General features: G+C 46.3%; 1 protein-coding gene across 1 annotated transcript in view; it reads left to right on the forward strand.

The window, feature by feature from the left end:
• The first annotated feature begins 9456 nt into the window (after positions 1 to 9456).
• The window catches only part of KDM2A (lysine demethylase 2A), a 105653-nt gene continuing 100031 nt past the window's right edge, over positions 9457 to 15078 (forward strand). Inside the window, exons 1-2 of the mRNA XM_008709072.2 lie at positions 9457 to 9711; positions 10918 to 11042. Of these exons, the coding sequence (XP_008707294.1) occupies positions 11001 to 11042 (42 nt within the window). The 5' untranslated portion in view covers positions 9457 to 9711; positions 10918 to 11000. The remainder of the gene's footprint in view (positions 9712 to 10917; positions 11043 to 15078) is intronic.

The raw sequence follows: 15078 nt of genomic DNA on the forward strand, positions 1-15078 counted from the left end.
TTACCTCTCGCCACTCTCCACCTCCGCCCCTCTGGTCTGCTGCCTTTTGTGTACATGAATGCCTGCTCCCACCGAGCACCTTTGCTCAAGCAGTTCCCTTTCCCTGGAATGTTCGTTTCCCTTATACGATCTCAACTCCAATGTCACTTCCTCAGAGAAGCCTTCCTTTTTATAGAATTTTCCTAATAATTTGCTGTGGTTCTCCTGACTAACCGTAAGCTCCGCCTTATTTCACAGACTTCCTGTGTTCCAGCTGTTCTAGCACGGTGACCGTTAACCCATTTTGGTCCTGTAACAGCCACCTTACGAGGAGGGACTCATCCCCATTTTGCAGATGAGGAAACTGAACCCCGAAGAGCTCTGTGGCTTGAGCAAAGTGACATATTCACCGCACGATGCAGCTGGACTGGGAATAGAGACAGTGCCATCTCCAGGGTCCCCACTGGACCACACACCAGCCACCTGCCTGTCATGTCCATGGTATTCCCAGGGCCTACAGCAGTGCCTGATACCTAGTGGATCCTCAGAAAATATTTGCTGCCTGAATGACCAAATACCTGGGATCCAAGGGAGACTGGGGGTCACTGTGCCCCCATCTGCTTGCTGAACATGGTGGGAGAGGTCCTCTGGAATAGAATTCCCCCACCTCTGCAGCCTCAGCTTCTGTTGGCTGTCCTGCTGTGTCCAGAGCACGCCAGAGGTAGGAAATGCCCTTCCCCCATTATCCTCTTGGTTAACATCAAAGCCCCAGTAACTTTCAAGCATCACCTCCTCCAAGAAGACTTCCCTGACTGGACACCCCTCCCCCCACAGTAGAATTGCCCCCTCCCACCTTTGTACCCTCACAATATCCTGTACAGACTGTGTATATATCCTGCATAGACCTGATGGCCATGATGGCACTTGTCCTACTTTATACCTGATGTACATATAGTTATTATTAGACCCTTTCGCTGTTTCAGAGGGTCTCAGTTTAGAGGTTAATTTATCTGGTCACTTGACACCCCCTCCCACACACACACAATGTGGGTCTTGTGCGACCCACGTTGCAATCAACCCAGTGCCAAGTACCATGTCCTGCACAAGCTGGTGCTCTTTCTGGGGAAGAAACAAATGAATGATGCTAGATCTGATGGTTAAAATTGCCATCAATTTGAGCTATCAGAAGACATGGTTTATAGTTCCAATTTCATTACTAAACTAGCTGCATGACCTTGGCCAAGCTGTTTAACGTCTTTGGGCCTCAGACTGCCAGTTTTTAAAATGAGCGGGTTGGATTAAATGACCTCCACGCTCCAAGCCAGCTCTAAGATTCTGTGATTCAATGCTAATGTCCCCTTATAGAGGAGGCTCTAACAGACTCTAAGGGAGAGGATCCGTGCAGCACCAAGTAAGTGCACCAGGAAGTCCTAGAAAAGAGACAAAAGTATTGGTGCATATCCTGAGGCGTCCAGAAACACCCCCACTTCTCCCTCTTCCAGCCCTGCCATGCTGTTGTCCGTCTAGGCGGGCTGACAGTTTTGACGTAGTTGGCTTTTTCCCTTTTCTCTTTAAACAGTAAGCTCTTTGAGGGCAAGGTCCAGGTTTTAGACTTTAAAATCTGGAGGACCCAGCAGGGAGTTAAAAACGGGCATGTATTTTGTGGGTGATGACGCTGATGGTCATCCGGAGATCCTATCAAATGTGAGACAGTGGGCGCCAGGTTTCATCACAAGTACGCTAGAGAATGAAGAGACGGTATTGGAAATTAGGGGCATTGTTCTCCTATCAATAGCAGCTGAATTACATGTCCGCGTATTAAGGAGCAACTTAAAGGCATATAGAAAGAAATATGGTCCCTTCAAGAGGAATAATGTGGATTCAGAAAAAGGAAGACATTGCAGATTCTATATTTATCTTCCAGCAAGCTGGACTTAAGAATTCGATTTGCCCACTTTTCTGAATTGGTTGAGTATAAAAATGCATGAAATACAGGAAATAGTAAATGAGCCTGGGTGGCTCAGCCGGTTAAGCATCTGCCTTTGGCTCAGGTCCGGATGCGGGGATTTGGGATGGAGCGCTGCCGCCTCCTCCTCCCACTCCTCCAGCTCCCTGCTCAGCAGGGAGTCTGCTTCTCCCTCTCCCTCTGCTCCTCCCCCCTGCTCATTCTCTCTGGAGCATGCTCTCTCTCACTCTCTCTCAAATAAATAAATGAAAAATCTTAAAAAAAAACAAACAAGGAAATAGTAAATGAGTACTAAACGCTGAAATGAAACAGAAAATGCTTAAATATATTACGGAAAATACTAACATTTATGCAAAACATAAGCCTTCACCATTATAAACATGTTTATTAAAAGCATGGATACTGGTAAATCTTGTAATCAGTTTCAATAATAAAGACTAAGGCATAGACATATAGTGTCTCCCACTTTCCTCATACCGATAAAATTATACAGGGATAGAAAGTTTACTAAGGATACGCAACTCACCAACAAGACAATAATTAGATCAAAACTAGAAGCAGAACTAGTAATTGTGACAAAATCAAAACATGAACTCCAAGTTGGGTGGCAAATCACGTATAATTGCAAAAAATACAACACGAAAAATCTCACCTTAAATGCAGTCAATATTTTCTTGTGGTTCCCCCAGGGAGTGTGAAAATAGATTTAGCCAGAAAGAAAAAGACAACTGAATACATTTCAGAGTTTAAATATTTAGCAAGCATTTTTGGGGGAAAAAAGAAGATTGTCATTTTAAAATTACACACCTCCGATATTACAAACAATATAATTAAAGAGGCATTTTGAAAAAAAAAAGTTGACTAGAGATATTAAGCTCATGATATCACATCGAAAGCTGTGCTTCCGATGCAGACTCCAAAGACGACACCCAGGAACTGGAGGCAGTAGAGATCAGCGGAGCAGAGAGACCAGAACACAAGAGAACCTGGAGTAAAGAGAGTGAAGCACTTGGCCTAAGATTTGCATCCTAACCTCTTGGTAGGGACTTTGCTTCCATCAGCTCTATTCCAGCTGAAGTGACAGCTGCAAGAAGAGCTCACCTCCAACAATTGCTGTCCCATCAACCCTCTGCTCCAGAACCTACGTGCCTCTCTTACTCTATCAAAACCAAACTTAACCTGCAAAAGTTCAAAGCCCTCCAAGTCTTCACACCCCTGTCTCTCAAAAGCATCACCACACTACTTTATTCATGGAGTCAATAAACACAGACGGATGAGTGCCAGCTATGCCTGTCACTGTTTGAGGCACTGGGGATATAACAATGAACTTGAACAAAAATGTGCAACTTCTCCTATATCCTGGGGCCTACATCCAAGTGGAATTCTCTCTCCAGTTTCTGTCATCTACAGGATTGTCTGCTGATTGACCGTAACGATGAATGTTTTCTAAGCATGTCACATCTTCACGGTATGTCCTCCATGATGCGAAGTCTTCAACGGTAAAAGCCAAGCTTTCTAATTTTTCAAATCTCCTGTCTCCATCTTAGCACTCAATTTAGTGTTGGGTACTCAGGGTACTCCGTAGCAAAACAAATCCTTCACGTAGGAAAAAAAGAAATGAGGAAAAGTAGGAGAACCAGCAATCCTGTCTAAATGTGTTTGTCTTCTAGCCTCATAGAGTGTTCAAGTGCGTTAATCCATTTGATTCCACAATAATCCCAGCAGGAAGCAGGGCAGGAGTCGTTATCTCTGTTTTATTAAAGAGAAAACAGGGTCCCTGATAGGTTAAGGGCCTGGGCTAATAGCATACAGCTGGTAAGAACCTCTCACAAAGCGGCCAAAGAAGGACCAGACTTAGCCGAAGCTGACAAAAGGCAGTGGATGTTCTTGAAGAAGATGGGCAAAGATCAGACCCACTAGGCGGATCCAGAAACAGGCCTAAGTATTTAGGCAACTGGCCCCTTGGGGTTGTGGCTGCAGCACTGCAAACTCTTAGCAGTTTAGCCAGGGCACAAGCATAAGGTTGCAAACAGACCTGGAAATCCCAGGGTGCCAGAAGCAGCCCCCGACCAAGCCCAGGTGTGGTGAGGCACAGGGCTCAGCATCTTTCAAGACCCACTCCTGGCAAAGGCGGGGAGTCCTTCTTTTTAGAAGTGGAAGTGATGGTGGCCTGGCCCCAAGGTGAAGCGAGACTGCTGAAAAGAGCAGGTGGATCCCAGATGCCGCTGCAGCTGCCCTCACAGCGGAAGTCAACCCCACAAGTCAGGAGAGGCAGGTCCGCACAAAGGCAGGTTATATGTCCAGAAAAAATGACAGCAAGGAGGCATTGGGCGAGGGAGGGCTGTGGTCCCATAGTCCTACAGAAAGGATCAACCATGCTCCATGAAACTTACAAGAATCTCATGTGCCATTCGTGTTCAGTGATACAACGATCCTCAGGGCATTTCTGGCTTCCATTTTTTTCCTCCTGATCAATTCAGATTTTACTTCCATACTGAAAAGAAAGCTTCCCATCCCTTAAAACTCACAATCACCCAACACCTGGTTTTTTACTTCTCCTAAGGTTGACACATAAGTACGTGATATTGATTTTGGAAGGTTTTTGATGGATACAAATGTGGCCTGGCTCCTGCCTTGAAGGAACTTATAGTCTAGTGGAAGGAGGTGGAGGAAGATGTTCAGAAAATGATTAGCAAAACTAGAGAGTATGTGATTAAGTGCTCCAAATGGATGGGGAAGGGGAAGGGGACAAGCAAGGTCTGCTCTGCTGAGGATAGATGACAACAGGCGGAGCTGGGAGAGAGGAATGAACATAGTAGGGGGGCAGCGGCAGAATGATGGAGAGAAGGATGGAAAGTCAGAGACCTCCGGAGGGAGGTGATGATGAGAGAGAGGCAGACAGAATCCAGGAAGAGAGGAAAATGGAGATCAGAGACATCAGGGGTGGGGCGGAAAGAAAGGCTAGGAGCTAGAAAGGGAAAGAGGAGAAGCTCTAAGTGACTACTTACACTCCATGTCAATTTGCCTCAATATTGAAGTATCTTTACTCAAAACTTTCCTTAAAACTAGAGGTCAGAAACATAGTAAATGCTCATAATCGGAGGCTGTTATGTGCTTGACATTGAGCTTTAAAACATTACTCATTTGAGTTAGGCATTTTCCCACTTCATAGATGAAAAATGGAGGCTGTGAGGAGTTCATTAGGATCAAACAGCTAGCAGCAGAGTAGACCTTTAGTCTCTGATGTCAAAGCTTTTTAACCACTGGTTATGCTACCACACAGGGGAGTCTTCAAAACGAACTTCTCTATTTTGGTTTAGACTTCCAATGTTTGGGACATCCCTACTTCCTCCTTAACATTTAAGGGGTGCAGAGAAATTAGAAATAGTTTAACTTGGTTGACCAGTCTATACAGTTCTCCTTCCACCCACTAAAGTCTCCCAAAAGAAATAGGTGATCTGGATTTTGACTCTTAGCATCTGTTGGGTCTCAGCTTTGGTTGAGAAGGAAGAGATTTGTAAATATCTTTTTAAGGTGCCAGGTTATTACAGCCAAAGGATCCTCTTCTCAATGTTTCTAGAAGCCACCTTTCTTTCCTTCTTCCCATTCACCACTCTGCATGTCCCTGCAGCTACGGTTGAAGCCATACAGTTCATAGTTCTCATGCCCTTCTTGGGGGAATCACCCAAGCTTTATTATTTTTTTTTAAGATTTTATTTATTTATTTATTTATTTATTTGACAGAGAGAGAGAGAGAGAAAGAGAGAGAGAGAGCCAGTGAGAGAGGGAACACTAGCAGGGGGAGTGGGAGAGGAAGAAGCAGGCTTCCAGTGGAGCAGGGAGCCTGATGCGGGGCTTGATCCCATCACGCCCTCAGCCAAAGGCAGATGCTTAATGATTGAGCCACCCAGGCGCCCCCCAAGCTTTATTCTTGAAATAAAGCTTTTAGGACAAAGCAGTGAGCCTCAAAATATACCCTTGCCAATTGTGATTTGGGGGGCATCACTGCCATCTGACTATCTCTTATCTTACCCTGCACATCTGCTTTCAAATAGTAACAAAGATTGCCTGTGGAAAACCCATTGTGTATATCTGTTTAAATGTTACCCACCCCCAGCCCCCATGCAGACTAGTGGGCAAATGGCTTTCCACTGGGAAAGAGCTGGTTACAGTCTGACAAACCTTTACTTGCAGTTCTGTTTGAAGTAAGTATTACTGTTACTGCTCTTAGAGTTTTCTTCGGTTTCCTCCCAGCATACCTACCTGGGTTAAATCTGTGGGAGGCATCTGCTGAAGCTGAGCAATTCACTCACTGTTGAGGGTTAAATACTTGAGGGGCTTGGGACCTTAAGAAACAGGGCAAGACCAAGTTGAGCTACTTCGAGAATTCCTCCTTCTCTTTGCCCCCAAGTACCCCAAGGGTTATAAGTGGGAAAGAAGTAAATAAAGCCATTTACTTCGCAAATAGCAATGAAGCCTAACACTTGATTAATCTGACAATGGCAAAATTCTTTCTCTTCTACTTAAAACAAGCTGCTGCCTTTTTCTATACCTACAGACATCCAGTTGCCTCTGGGACCATAGCCCAGGTGTGAAAGACTGATGCTTTTAAAATATATTTTACTGTAGTCTGAAAGACTTAAAAAGGCTTTAAACCTGATAAGGTTTTGGTGAAGATCTTCTCCACATCAGTGCTCCTGAAAATCTAAGAAGTCTGATCAAAACTGGTATCAGAATAAAGACTATTTCCCACTGACTAGAATGCAAGAGGGTAAGGCCATATTAACAAATCATGTTTTAAAAGTTTTTATTTTAATTCCAGTTAACATACAGTATAAATTGGTTTCCGGTGTACAGTACAGCGATTCCACAGTTCCATACATCACGCGGGGCTCATCACAACAAGTGCACTAAGGAACCGTTTTTGTTGTTGGGAGATATTGCAGTCTGCTATTCTCTGTTCCAGTAATTAGGCAAGCTGTTTAACCTTTCTATACTTCAGTTGCCTATCTTTAAAATGAGTACAATACTACCAGGCGCATTAGCTTGACTCCCAGGGATGCTGTGAAACAAAGTAGAGAACGTTTTTAAAACTCCCAACATACGCAGGTAGAAAAACATCCTGTGGTAATAAATACTACTACCTTAGGTTTACATAGTGCCTTTACCCTAGACTCCAAACCTTGTTAGAAACAGAAGCTATCATTATTTCCATTGTCTTTCTCTGTCTTCCTAAAAGAGTTGAAGGCTGTTTATAGAAGTTATATGATTCACTCCATGTTCTTTTCCCTCTCCTGCATTCTCAGATCCCAGGATCAGAGGTTAAAGAGTAGGAACCCAAAGCAGGGAGAAAAAGATCTGTGTGACTGACACCTCTCAGCAAGAGTGTAGCGGAGCCAAGAGTGTCGACCCGGATGCGTTACGCCCAAGCCACGGTCCTTTATGGGATTTATAATTTAAACGGGCCCCAAAGCACGAGATTGGCTGGGGAAATGCCCTGATCGCGGTTGGGCTGCTCGCATGGCGTTGCTCAGATACCTCTGGCCGAGCTCCGTCGACGTCCCCAGCCTGCTAGCCCGTCGGGCAGCTGTCGAGCCGCGGGAGCCCGTTCGTGGGCAGGGCCGGCGCGGCTCGGGCGGCCGCTGCCCCGTCGCTGACCCTCGCGCGAAGCTGCGCGCACCGAGAGGAGACATCTTCCCAGCCGGGCCTCCAGCGCCCGCCGCGGCCCGGGGCGGCGGGGTTGGCCCAGGGAGTGGGGGCGACCCGCGCACCCCTCCGTGGGGGGTGCCCCGACTCGCCGGGGGCGGGGTCACGTCCCACCCGGGGCGCCGGGGGCACCGGCGCTGCGGAAACCTGAGCGTGGCCGAGGAGCTGGGGCTTGCAGGGCCACCTCCCCGGGCGCCTCGGGCCCGCAGTGGGCGCGCCGGCCGCCGCCGCCCCCGGGCCGTCGCGGAGACCACTCCCGCGCCTGGTACCTGTGGACGCCCTTGTCAAGCGCCTGGAGCTCCCCCGGGGGAGCCGAGCCCAGGACAGACATGCTACTCCCGTTTCCTGCCCCTTCGGAGCGGCGAGGAGTGGGTGAGGCGGGGCCGAGCCCCTGCACCGAGGAGCCCCCCGAGCCGTGGGAGAACGGGCCCCGCGGCGGGGGAGCTGGGGCCTGCCCGGGGATGGCGGGCAGGCCGCCCTCGGCCCACCGGTGGGCGGGCGAGGGGAGGGCAGCCATGGGGAAGGCGCCCCTTCCGTGCGCCCCCTCGCCCTGGGCAGGCCCGAACACGGCACCGAGGTCGGACCGGCCGGGCCAAGCAGGCTGACCCCGGGAGACCCCGCTTTGAGGCGGGCAACGGCTGCTCTGGCTCAGGCCACCCGGCCTTCAGGTTGTGTGACTGTGACGGGCCGACTGGGGCAAAGGGCGGTTGAAGGGGAACGGGGCGCTTCTCCCTACTGCTTGGGGGGGTTGTTGTGCTTTGTGGGGGGCCGGGGGGGTCACCACCCTCCCGGGAGAGGTGGGGGAGGGCCGCCGGCGCAGCTGGCCGGCGAGGGGCGGGGTCACAGAGGCGAAGTGTGTGTGTTCGAGCGAGGGCGTGTGGGAGGGGAGGGCGCGCGGAGGAGGATCCTTGTCTGCGCGCAGGCGCTAGCAGCGGGTCGGGCCGGAGCCCAGGAAGAAGGCCCTGGGGGAGCGGGGGCGGTGGGCCGGCGGGAGGGCGGGCAGGCTGACGCGAAGGGGGGCGGGGAGCCGCGTCGGCGTCGGCGTCGCCGGGCGCGGGCGATTCGAGGCCGACGCATCCGCGCGTGCGCGCGCCGCGGAGTGTCCGCGTTAGAGGGGAGTGACGCGTGCGCGTTCACGTGCGCCCGGGAGAGCGGTAAGAAACGAAGGGAGGCTTGAAGGGGGTGGGGGTGGAGGCGAGCCGGAGGAGGGGTGGGGGGGGCGGCGCCTGCGCAGTGCGCCGCGGAGGAGCTGTGTGTATGTGAGAGTCTGACGGGTTCAAAATGGCGGCGGCTGCTTCAGCGGCTCCTCCTGTGTGAGGGAAACAACACCCCTCCCCGGCGGCAGCGGCGGCGGCGGCGGCGGCTGCGGCTCGCAGAGCACCTTCCCAGCGGCTGGGCCTGTCGCCGCTCCGTTTATCCTGGGCAGGGGGCGCTCCGGGAGGAGGGGCAACGCCAGGGGGCCCATCCCTCGGAATCCCTCCTCTGCGACTGGGGAGTAGTCGGGGGCTCGTCCCGCAGCGCGGAGCCCGGGCTGAGGGGGAGACGCGAGGGGAGCCCGGGCCCCCAGCCCGGCGCGCCGCGCCGCTCCCGCCCTCTCCGCCCCCCGGGGCCGGGGCCCGCGTTCCGGGGGGCCGGGGCGGCGCGGGGAGCCTCGGGCCGGCCGGTCTCAGCTGATCGGCCGCGGCTCCTGGGCTCCGGAGGCGGCCGGGCGGCTGCTCGCCGAGGGCACGGCGAAGAGGGCGCTCCCCGCGGCCGCGGCTGGCCCGGGGCTCGGGCTCGGGCTGCTGACCGCTGGCCCGGGGGAGGCGGGGGCGCCCCGGGCTCGGCGCCGAGGGGTCGCGCTCCCCTCTCCTGACGCCTCCGACTCCCGGTCTCCGAAGCCTGAAGAGGAGGTTTGATTCAGCAACTGTTTCCTCTTTTCCGGGTCGCCCTGACCCTCTCTGGATACTGGGTTGATCCACGGAAAAAAACGAAGACGACGTTTGGGATTTAATTTTTCCTCTCAGTTTTTGGAATCTTTTACTTCTCACTTGGACAAGAACTCACGAGCAAAATCCCCGGTGAGATTCCCCCTCCAACCCCCCCCCCTTGGAAGTTTGGTTCACCGTGTTATCTAAAGTCTTAATGTAAAGTTTCTATTTCTTTTTCCGATGGGTGAACCATTGAAATGCCTTTCCTTCGGGGAGCCCGGCGAGATTTGCCATTTTTCCTCTCCGGCCCGTGTCTTTCAGTCCCCGGCGGTCCTCGCCCAGGGGGTGCAAACACGGTTTCTTTCCCTCCCGACTTGGGACAAGGGCTTCCTCTAGGAGGGCTCTGCCACGAACTGCTCTTGCAAACTGTGTCATTGGGTCCTTTGGTCTTGTAGCAGTTGTGAAAGGATGCTATTAACGTGGCTGTAATGTAGTTGCAAAAAGGAAAAAAAAAATCTGCATTCCCTATGGAAGCCATTATCCTTGAGAATATTTAGAAAAAAAGAAAAACCTTTCTTTTGGTGTTACGGATCGACCGTCGCGCAAATCGGTCGTAATTTTTGGAAAAGATGTATTTTACTTATTTCTATAGATGGATTCGCTCATCTTATTACTTTATTCAAAAAGATCTAATGGAATTTTTGTCCCTGATTTGCAACTCTCTTGAATTTGTTTCAGAGTTGTACACATCTTGTGTTGGGGTGGAGTGTTGGTTTGGGAATGAAAAGATCCAGGGAGTCTTAAGAAGGAAGGCGACGATTGTGTACGGCTTTACTAGAGGGGTATGGGAAATTGTTTTGGAATCTTTCTTTAAATCCTGATTTCTTGTCCTTTTTAAATATAGTCTGCCCTTTTTTCCTTTAGTTTCTAATTATCAGAGAGAGCTAATTTGGTTGGGATCTGGATTTGTTCAGTGCCTGTTTTACCTGGTCAGCTCTCTACAGATAAAAGTCCCCCCCCCCCAACACTTTTTTTTTTTTTTTTTTTTGGTACTGCTGCCATCAAGGGGAGGCTTGCTTATTGTAATCCTGGGGGGAAGAAATAGTGGTGTGATCCATCCACAAGGAACTGAAACCAACATCATCTCCTCTTGCCTAGGCCTCGGACAGTTGTAATGTGATTAACGTAGGTCATGGCATGGAAACACTTGGCCCAGAGCAGAGGGGTACCAAACTGATGAAGAGGAACCAGATTTGTCCCAGAGCCTTAACTTACACATATCTTAAATACCTCTGTGAAAAGAAAACTTGCGTTTGGGGATGAGTTCTCATCTCTGCTCATATCATTATTCTTCAGTGTTGCAACCTGGTTCCTGAGGAGGAAGAGGAAGGCAGCCCTGGAGTGGTTTCTTTACAGTAATTTCAACAGAAGAGTGAGAGATGGAACCCGAAGAAGAAAGGATTCGTTACAGCCAGAGATTGGTTAGTATTTTATTCTCTTTCTTTTTTCTTTTTTTTTTTTTTAATTTTGAAGCACAATAACTATTTTGTTTCCATTTGTGAACCTACTGTGATTAAAACTTTTCAGGTGGCTTTTCTGTATACCAAAGGAGAGATGGTGTATTAATATCTCATTTGGTTTTTAGGCCAAGCAGTTAGAGCCTTAATATTCATCCTGTTTGGAAATGGACTTATATGTAGCCTTAACTTCTATAGAAACTGTTGTAAATCAAAGGATTTTGTGGATTACATCATGACAGGGATTACTAATTTTGCAATACTGACACTGTAATAAATCTGATTATGTTAGATTAGAATGTAAATTTTAGGGACAAAACTGAAGAAGGATAGTTCTGTATCGTTTTTTTGTAGATTATGGTATGTCAGAATTTGTGGCTTTGAGCTGGGGAGTAGAACTGTGGATTTTTATTTTTATTTTTAACACAAATAACACTGATAGGTTTAGAGGGTTGGTGGGGATTGATTGAGAAAGGGTAGAATACCAAAAGTTCTGTATTTTGTATTTTGGGAAGGAAGTATGAGATACATCTTGTTGAAAGAAATTTTTACTTAGTAATGATTTGGAGGGAATTTGCTTATATGTGCGTATGAATACTTGCTCCTTTAAGCCCTACTTTCCTCTCAGTGTTTCCCTATTGGAGTTTAAGAATTTGATTTTTGTATCCCCTAGTCAAAGAGAACTTTATTGATATTCTCACCACATATTCATTTTAGAAATTTGAATTTGTGTCTGTAGAGTAAGTTATGGGGAAAGCCAAGGAATTGTCTGTATTATGTGAAATTTGGTGAACTGAGAGACCTAGAAGATTACTAAAAGAATTTATAGTGGTTTTCTTTGGCTCTGTGTTTTAGACTGAGTTTGGAGGAAAACAGTGATTCTGTAATCATTTTCTGATGATCTCCACTCTTATTGAGAAAAGGCTACTTTGTTTAAACGTGACTGTTAGAAAGGTGTGGAGTGCATTGGCAAGTATATCCAGCAGACGTATGTTCTGGCAAGCCTTATTCCAGAGATTTGCCTCTTGTCTCCCAAAGCATGTATTGAGAATATAGTTCTTTAACTTTTAGAAAGAAACTACAGTTCTTTAACTTTCAGAAATAAATTATGTATGTCAGTAGTGAATTTTTTTATGCTTAGGGTTTATTTTTGTTTTGACATTTCTTAAATTAAACTTTGGGAACATAGAAGAAGAAAGAGGATGCTGCAGAATTCTCTTCCCAGGTGGTTATTCCCAGCTATATGGGGAATCATTTTTATCATGTCAGGCTTGTAGAGTTGTTGAGCTGTTACATAAATACCTGAGGGATCTTGGATCTTGGGATCCAGTCTTTCAAAGAAGAGCCTTTCATTTAGCCAGAAAAAAGTTCACATTTTTTAACAAGGTAGGGAGGTAGTGGTAAGGAGATCCAGGGAATCTGCGACTTTTGTCCTGGTAAGATTTTATTTTATTTTTTTTTTAATTGTAAAGTGATTGCTACCTGTTGCACTCATTAACCCTTTCCATATCTAGCATATTTTCTTTTGGTTCATGTGCTGTTGTAGCAGTGTTGTATTAGAGGGTACATCAGATATTTCAGGGGGATCTTTCCTTACTTGGAATTTTGAGTAATAATTCTGAAGTTTGGGGTGACTGATGTCTGTTTTTCTTTGTAAGATTACATGACAAAATTATATCTGAAGTGTAAATTCATTCTGTAACATAACTTGATAGGAGAGCAATTGGCGGCTTATTTGAGTGACAGGTTTGCCTACCAAACTTAATGTCTGTCTCTGTGGGGTGTCTTCATATTACATCGGTTAAGTTAGGTCTCATTTGAGGAATTTTTTTTTTTTTTAAGATTTTCTTTATTTATTCGACAGAGATAGAGACAGCCAGCGAGAGAGGGAACACAAGCAGGGGGAGTGGGAGAGGAAGAAGCAGGCTCACAGCGGAGGAGCCTGATGTGGGGCTTGATCCCATAACGCCGGGATCACGCCCTGAGCTGAAGGCAGACGCTTAACCGCTGTGCCACCCAGGCGCCCCTCATTTGAGGAATTTTAAGAACACCATAATGGCTAATTTTTATAGCAGTTAACTGTTTTTTAATACTGTGTCTTTAAAGTAGGTCAAAGTGTAGAACTTACTTTTGTTTTGCAGTTATTGGCCATAGAACATAAAGTTTGAAAGAGAGACAAACAACAGGTTTACTTACTTAGCTTAGTGATTAAAATTTGTGCGGTCTCATGCCATATATATTTGTCAAATTGAATTACTTAGGACCTTGGTTATAGTGTTATTAAATGTTACTTCCATGTTGTTTTAGGGGACAATACCTAAGTGGTCATCCCTTGTGATATACCTCCAAAATAGCCTCTTGAGAGAGAAAACAGTATTAGTATTAAAAGTCTGAGTCCAGACTCATTTTGGAATGGCTTTTTTGTATTCGGACCTTTTACCTATCTTTAAGGAGAAAAAAGTTGTATTCTTACTAGTAAGAATACTATTAAAAATTGAATAAGTCATTTTAATGCTTTTTGCTGACATAGCTATTTCAGGTGCACAGGCTGAGTTTGGTAAATTTTGATGTTTATATCAACTTTGTGACAAGTCATTTTTTAAAGTCAGAAATAGTTTAAAAGAAAGGGCTTGGGGCGCCTGGGTGGCACAGCGGTTAAGCGTCTGCCTTCGGCTCAGGGCGTGATCCCGGCGTTATGGGATCGAGCCCCACATCAGGCTCCTCCGCTGTGAGCCTGCTTCTTCCTCTCCCACTCCCCCTGCTTGTGTTCCCTCTCTCGCTGGCTGTCTCTGTCTCTGTCAAATAAATAAATAAAATCTTAAAAAAAAAATAAATAAAAGAAAGGGCTTGCCTTTTGCCAAACTTTACTATTACATATAGAAGAGAACCATACCTTTGAAGATGGTGTGTATGTATAGATTGGGGGCATAAGCTCTACTTTCTGGAACTGGAATGCTTGTTTTGCAGCATGGGAAATGAATGATGTTTGACTACTTTTAAGCAAGGCATAGTTTTCCTTTGTTTTTCAATGCAAAGATTAGTAGTTTTGTGAACAGATTCCTCGAACAAAGCCAGGCAGATCTCTAAGGCAAGTTGATGTACCTGGGAAGGGTATTCAAGTGAGAGGGATAGAAGCTTCAGTGATGGGTGGATATTTGGTTTTCCTGAGGTGAAGATGATTTATTTCTGTATTTCTAGTAAATTTAGATGGAGGACCTTTTTGAGAAATACTGACAAGTACTAAAGATGGAACTTCTTTTTTTCTTCATTTGATTTCAGTAGCCAAAGCGGTGGTGATGTAGTTTTAGATGTTTGTTTCTATCCATGTATATTTAAGTATTTATTTGTAGGGAATATTTAGCATTATATCGTACAGTTACTTAATCTAAAATGTTAGTTAGATCTTTAGCAATTACAATTGGTGATCTTTTCAGTTTTTGAAATCATATCAATTCTGAGTACTCCTTATTGCATAGAAAAATCAAGGGCAAAATAACATGCAAAATAAATGCTTACGTTAATATTGCTATACTATGTAATACCATTTTAACTTGGGACTTTTTTCATTTTTATTGGAAAAGATGACCTTTGTTATATCTTTTAATACACTGGACTATGATATGTGCCCTCAACTTATATAATATATTGTACATATCATTGTATTTAGTATGGAAAAAATTCATTAGCTCTTGCCAAAGGCAATTGTAGAAATAAATGGACACCTAAATCAATGTAAAAGAAAGTGAAGACAATATACTTCAGGGTAAAAGAAGTTATGTAACCTGAATATTTTTTTCTCTTGAATTCACCTAAGTGTAGTAGTGTTACGTGAAGGAGAAGATGTTGATTTTCTTGAGAGTTCAGTTTGTCAATCTTGATGATGAGATTAAGAGATTTTCTAAAGGTTGTTATTATACTATTAGATGTTCAATGCTGTTTATTTCTTACATATGTTTTTCTTTGAAATAGCTAAATCATGTATCTTTTATAAGAAACGGGG

This window comes from Ursus maritimus, unplaced genomic scaffold (assembly GCF_017311325.1).
Source record: "Ursus maritimus isolate PB19 unplaced genomic scaffold, ASM1731132v1 scaffold_23, whole genome shotgun sequence".
Taxonomy (NCBI): domain Eukaryota; kingdom Metazoa; phylum Chordata; class Mammalia; order Carnivora; family Ursidae; genus Ursus; species Ursus maritimus.